Raw genomic sequence first — 5,934 nt, forward strand, 5'->3', positions numbered from 1 at the left:
ATTTTAGTTCTTCTGGTTGCTTGTTATGTGATGCCAATTCTAAAACTTGCAGTTATGCTATTATGATGACAAAATCGGTAAACAAACACTATAAAGATTTATTCATCTTGATCATCGCTTTAATGGGAGATAACTTTGCTAGAGCATTGCGTGATAATCCACATTGAATCGAAATAAGCTGCTTAGTTCTCTTTGGAGGGAGTATTAAGATAGTTATATATCAACTTGGCTTGGTCCCTCCATTTCGAAATTTTGGCTCCCCTATCCCCCCGCGCCCGATGCCCACGTTTTGGTTCCGGAGACCACCTCCGTTAACAAAGGCAGCGGCAACATGACTCGACTTGCAGTATCAGTAACTGTCACCAGATCCTCTTTCTTTCTGCCTAAATAACAGCAGTGACTAACTGAACCAAGCATAGTTTCAGTCGGAGAAAATATCGGTAACAGGCAAGTGACATACCAGATTGCTCATTCAGTGAATCAATATCAACCATTCTCTAATGAAAAATATCAACCATACTCTAAAGAGTCACACCACAACACCCTACGATACGATCAGCAGAGCTACCACTGAGAATCTGAAACCAATAACGGGAAGCAAATTTACTTACTGCTAGTAAAAGAATGGTATCAGTAAACAAAATGGCCATCAACTTAGTTTGCAGGCAGACGGGACGCTATCAGTATCAGACCTATTGTTTTCGCCTCAGGTGATCTGGATGTGCTCTTCCCTCGGCTTGTCCTCGGGAGACGTCCTCGTCGTCGTCCCGGAGCCGGAGCTCCGGATCTCCTCGATCCTCCTGACGACCTGCTCCATCCTCGGCCGCTGGTCCGGATGAACGGCGACGCACGCCATGGCGACTTGGAGCAGCTGCACCATCTCGTCCTCGGTGTTGGGGTGCCTCTGCAGGTCGACGTCGAAAACCTCTGACGTCCACTCCTCCCGGACCACAGACTGCACCCACCTCGGGAGGTGCTCGATGGAGTCGTCGCGGCCGGGGGACCGGAGGGGGGCCTTCCCGGTAAGCATCTCCAAGAGCAGCACGCCGAAGCTGTACACGTCAGACTTTTGCGTCGGCTTCTTGGCCTCCAGGACCTCCGGCGCGCGGTACCCGACAAGCCGCGGGTGGAAGTGAGGGGTGGCCATGAGCTGCGCAAGGCCAAAGTCCGAGGCGCACGCGCTCAGCTCCCGCGAGAGGATGATGTTGTTCGACTTGATGTTGCCGTGGATGAACTTGCCGCCTGCTCCGGTGTGAAGATGAGCGATCGCTCGTGCGGCGCCGAGCGATATCTTCACTCTCGTCTCCCAGTCCAGTGGTGCTCTTCCAGCAGATTTGTTCCCTGTGTGTTCACAATGGATGGTAAGTCTGTGATCATGTAACTTCGGCGTTTCAATACATATGTGGTATTACAAAGATGCAAGTTAACTATACAGGTGAAGAAAATCGGCACCTATTCTTTTCTACACATTTCAGCATCCATAGAACAACAGTAGCTCAAAAGCATACAAATTTTAGCTACAAAACTACAACAGTAACTCCCGCAGAGTGTTCATCAGAACTTCAGAAAAGAAGTAAAAATTCTAAAATAAACAAATAAATTAGTGAGGAAGCAACTTGTTGACATCAGCTTGCACTGCCTTAATCTATCTTCCATTTTTCTTCCGCACGACTATGGCCGAGGGTCGAAAAGCAGTACATAAGGCATGTGTATAATTTTACTGTTTAATACATCTTGTATTTATCGAATTCATAATAACCAACTCGGAGTTTCATATATCTACGGAATTGTTCATCGTCCAGTTTGAGATTTCAAAAGATTAGCTTAAAGGCAACCTCAGTCCTCACCATGCCAGAATGCATAATTCGCACACTTACTTAGATTGCATTGAACAAACTGCAGGTTCCTAATTATTTCAGGAACAATTTCACAGTGCTACATGTTTAAAGGCAATTTCTACCATAGAATTGCATGTACTTGTCATCTAAGTAAGTGATGAAAAACTAGGTCAAAACAAGTTTCAAAATTCAAACAGGTAAATGAAATGCATACTTGCATAGTGGTTCAAATCAAAGACTTGAGATAAAGAGCATACCATGCAAAGCAGCTGAAAGGCTACCCGGTGTAACATAGTCATAGACCAAGAGCTTCTCGTCCTTGGAGTAATAGAAAGCACGCAAGGGAACAACACCCTGGTGCTGGCCAAGCCTGTCAATTATCTCCATTTGCTGTTCAAATTCCTTCTTTCCCGCCACCACCTCCTTCAGCCTCTTGACCACCACTGTCGTGCCATCCTCAAGAACAGCTTTGTAGGTCGTGCCGTAGCTTCCTTTTCCAAGGACTTCAGCTGAAGCCCTCAACAGATCCTCCAAGTCAAAATTATATGAACAGCCCTCAAAGAAAACTAATTTGTTCCTCTCTGCTTCTTGAACACCACTGCTGTATTCTGGCTTGGATTTGTCTCCTCTTCCACCCGCAACACCCTTCCCTTTGGATGAGGATGAGGCTGCGCGAGGCTCTCCATCTCTCTTTCTCTTGCAGATGCATATCACGAGTATGATAATCAAAATCAACAATATTGCCGCTCCTCCAGCAAGTATTGCAATTATGATAATTTTGTGATGCTTTCCCCAAAACTTTTCCAAATTACTTTCCTGGGAAGGTGGTGCATTCGGAGAAGGAGAAGGTGTGGTCCCTGGACATGGTTCCAGGGGAAACCCACATAGAAAAGCATTCCCCAAGAAAGAACTGGCTGGATACTTCTGCAGAGAAGCCGGAATGGGCCCACTGAGGTTATTATAGCTCAAGTTCAAATATCTCAGTTTGGGAAGGTGAAGATCAGGGATGGGTCCAGAAAGAGAGTTGTTCTGGAGAGACAACCCAGTAAGCTCAGTCATATTTTGCACTTTCAATGGGATTTCTCCAACAAATGTATTGTACGACAGGTCGAGGTATGCTAGATTTGAGGATAGTGATGTAGGTATTATGCCCGACAAGTTGTTGCGCTGAAGGTAAAGAGAGTGCAGAGAAGGAATGGATGCTACATCAGGGGGTAGGCTAACAGTAAGACGATTGGACCGAAGGCTTAACACCTCTAAGGCATCAAGCTTGCCAAGTATGTTCGAGGGCATAGGACCAAATAGTCCTACTGCAGGTAGTCGCAGCATACGCACACGCTTCCCATCTGGTGTGCATGTAACCCCAACCCAAGATGTGCAGACCTGCGTTGTGAGGGTCCAGTTGATCTTTCTTGCATGAGGCAGAGACGAAGCAAATGCAAGAAGGGCTTGCTTGTCAGAGTTCAGATCAGCCCCTTTGGCACAAGGAGGGTAAGGAAGGAACAGAGAAGCAGAAAGAAAAGCTATGAGCAAAAGATGTTGCATTGTTAGGATGGCTAGAGAACAAGGAGAAGAAGAATTATAATCGGACGGTCATCAACGCTTCACTCCTGCTACACAAAAGGAAAAAGAAAGCCATGAGTAAGTGAGATTGGTTCTTATAACATCAAGAGTCTAAATCATAGTGGGTGTATAATATGCAGTTCATAATTGGAAAAACATAGTAGAAGTGCAAGGGATTTTGGATACAAAAAATGAAGTGATGAAGCATAGGAGTTTCCCAATGTAGATAGTTACTTCATGATTAAGCAACCAACAAAACATCATTGCTTTAGAGACCATAAGAAAAGGCAAAAGAGAATTAACTATTTCCTTCTGTAATTGCAATAAAGGACCAATAATGTAGAACTGCCAAGAGAGTTGTGCAGTTGGATGGAAAAAATGCTTTCATCCATTAACAGTTTACAAGATGAATGTTCACTCATGTTTGCAATGGAAAATGTAATATCAGATTCCTAGTCTTGCCAAAGAATAACAAATTTGATGACCAGAAAGGAGCCTATTGTGAGATTAATAAGATTTGACACAAGGTGTGTCAGACTATCAATCAACCACAGTTTCTAATGGCAAAGGAGACTACTTACACAGACAGTAAAAATGCAACTATGTTCAATAGTGCCAACATTACTTAAGATCCAAGGAACCTAGATCCAGTATCTCCCAGTGTTACAAACACCAACACCTTTCCACGCTTTGCGTCATAATTGATCCTCGTTAGTGGCATCGAAAGCCGGAGGAAAGCTCATCATTGGAACAAAAACACAAACCCATAACAAAATGACAAAGTGCTACCACCCATCGACATGTACAGGGGTCCATCAGATTTTCTCAACTGCTACATACCAACCTCCCCTCCCAGAGGAACATTACAACGAATGACACCCTTGTCTTTCCTTTAGACTAACCAATCCAAAGCCCCACCCCCGTAGTTAATCAGTGCATGCAGCTCTGAGCTTTATATTTCTGAGATGGGGCAGGTCTGATCATGTGCTACAATAAAACGAAACCTACATAGGGCAGGTCTGATCTTTTAATAAAGCATCTCAGCGCTCCTCTTTAGCCTTTTCTGTACTGTACAGGACACCCCAGTTTCCTTAACGCCTAAACAAGGCGCTCGCTCGGTCCTTACCAGAGAGGAGGCAGGGATAGTGACAAGGCGGGGTTCCAATAGGACTTGCAATAGATAAAGGAAAGGCACAGCACACTGGTGAACTCCTTGCCTGCACTAATGGAACGGAACATGCACAAAAGCAACAACGCAGAGCACCTAACCACCGAGGCTTGATTACTGTCTACATGTAATTTTCTCAAGGACCAAGCTAGCGCTTTGAAAGAAAGCAGCAGCACCGAACCAAAAGTCCAGCACATAAAGCAGGTGGTCTCAGATGCGAGCGGGGATGAGGATTCCTTTTTTTTCATGGGTTCGGGGGGCGGCGTGGGGCTCCCTGCGGATTAATGGCCGGATGCGCCATGTGAGTGTGTGATCATGGGCAGCACGGCACACGAGCTGGCACGATGGTAGAGCAGGGCATCCATGGGACAAATGGGCAGGGCAAGAGATATCACTGTCTGCGCACTACGTACAAACAGTCTCCTAAAAAACGGTACATACAAACAATCCACAGTTGTAGCTGTAGACCTCTAGTAATGTAGTGCAGTGAAGTACTTTTCTCGCAGCAGTAAGATTGTAATTTATAGGAGAGTTCATGCTTCCATGTTGTCCTAGAGCATTTAAGCTTGGAAACTGTACAGGTAAATTTGCTCCTTGCACAGGCCTGGCTGGCTATTTTACAGTTTCAGGATTTTTTTACAGGTGCAGCAATGGTCAGTGGAAGCAAGATAAAAGATTAAAGCGCCCACCAAATCTGCACACCAAAGCAGAAATGGCATCGGTTGATCACGGTGAAACACTCCATGGCGGGTTGTTCAGCTCCTGAATTTAACACTTTTTTAAAAGCAAGCCCCCAAATTAATATCACTAGGAAACGAACGTTGCCCATACATTCTAGTAGTATCTTTGCTTTTACTTTCTTTTTAATGAAAAAAGTGCACGAAATCGCCTGATTAGCCGCAACAGAATTGAGGGGAATGAACCTTTTTTTCTTTTTTTGGCAGGAAATGAGAGGAACGAACTGCATTGTATGTGCTCAGGCACGAGGTCGAATACATACCTCGCGAAAATCCCAGCCTCGGCGTGCTCGTGAGCGCAGACCAGCGCAGCAAGAAGACCCAGCGCGCGCGAACGCCCGGCCCCGAAGGAAGAAAACTCCGGCCTCCTCCGCGGCCGCTCGAATCGACCAACCGCCGCCGCCCGCCGATTAGGGCCAAGAAGCGCGGAATCACGCGCCACGAATTCTGCTCCAGGGACAAACGACGGCCCGCAGCATTCCGCCGGCGCCTCCCCCTCCGGCCGGACCCGCCGTGAGCAGCCGACCTGCGTCGTCTCCCCCCTCCCTCCAATGAGTCTGAGGTAGTGCAGTACAGTGCGGTTGTGCGGGAGAAGTGTGCGGTCAGGTCAGGTGCGCGCGCCTGTGTG

At 46.4% G+C, this 5,934-nt stretch overlaps 1 protein-coding gene across 2 annotated transcripts; it reads right to left on the bottom strand.

Annotated features, from left to right (window-relative positions):
• Positions 1-464: 464 nt before the first annotated feature.
• On the bottom strand, positions 465-5,934 carry LOC123060142 (probable inactive receptor kinase At5g58300). 2 transcript variants are annotated; one of them, XM_044482718.1, is made up of 3 exons: positions 5,570-5,934; positions 2,096-3,448; positions 465-1,341 (listed from the first exon to the last, which is right to left on the bottom strand). In XM_044482718.1, the coding sequence occupies exons 2-3, from the start codon at positions 3,381-3,383 to the stop codon at positions 707-709; spliced, it is 1,923 nt and encodes a 640-aa protein (XP_044338653.1). In that variant the 5' UTR covers positions 3,384-3,448; positions 5,570-5,934; the 3' UTR covers positions 465-706. The 2 variants fall into 2 exon arrangements, with proteins under 2 accessions (XP_044338653.1, XP_044338660.1); XM_044482725.1 differs by having other exon boundaries at positions 2,096-3,451.

This window comes from Triticum aestivum, chromosome 1A, assembly GCF_018294505.1.
Source record: "Triticum aestivum cultivar Chinese Spring chromosome 1A, IWGSC CS RefSeq v2.1, whole genome shotgun sequence".
In the NCBI taxonomy this organism is placed as follows: Eukaryota; Viridiplantae; Streptophyta; class Magnoliopsida; order Poales; family Poaceae; genus Triticum; species Triticum aestivum.

Excerpts from the sequence above, each read along its gene's own strand:
- LOC123060142 (XM_044482718.1), bottom strand. The coding sequence starts at position 3,383 with ATGCAACATCTTTTGCTCATAGCTTTTCTTTCTGCTTCTCTGTTCCTT. Across the intron at positions 1,342-2,095 it reads CCTTTCAGCTGCTTTGCATG|GGAACAAATCTGCTGGAAGA; the intron begins GTATGCTCTTTA and ends GTGAACACACAG.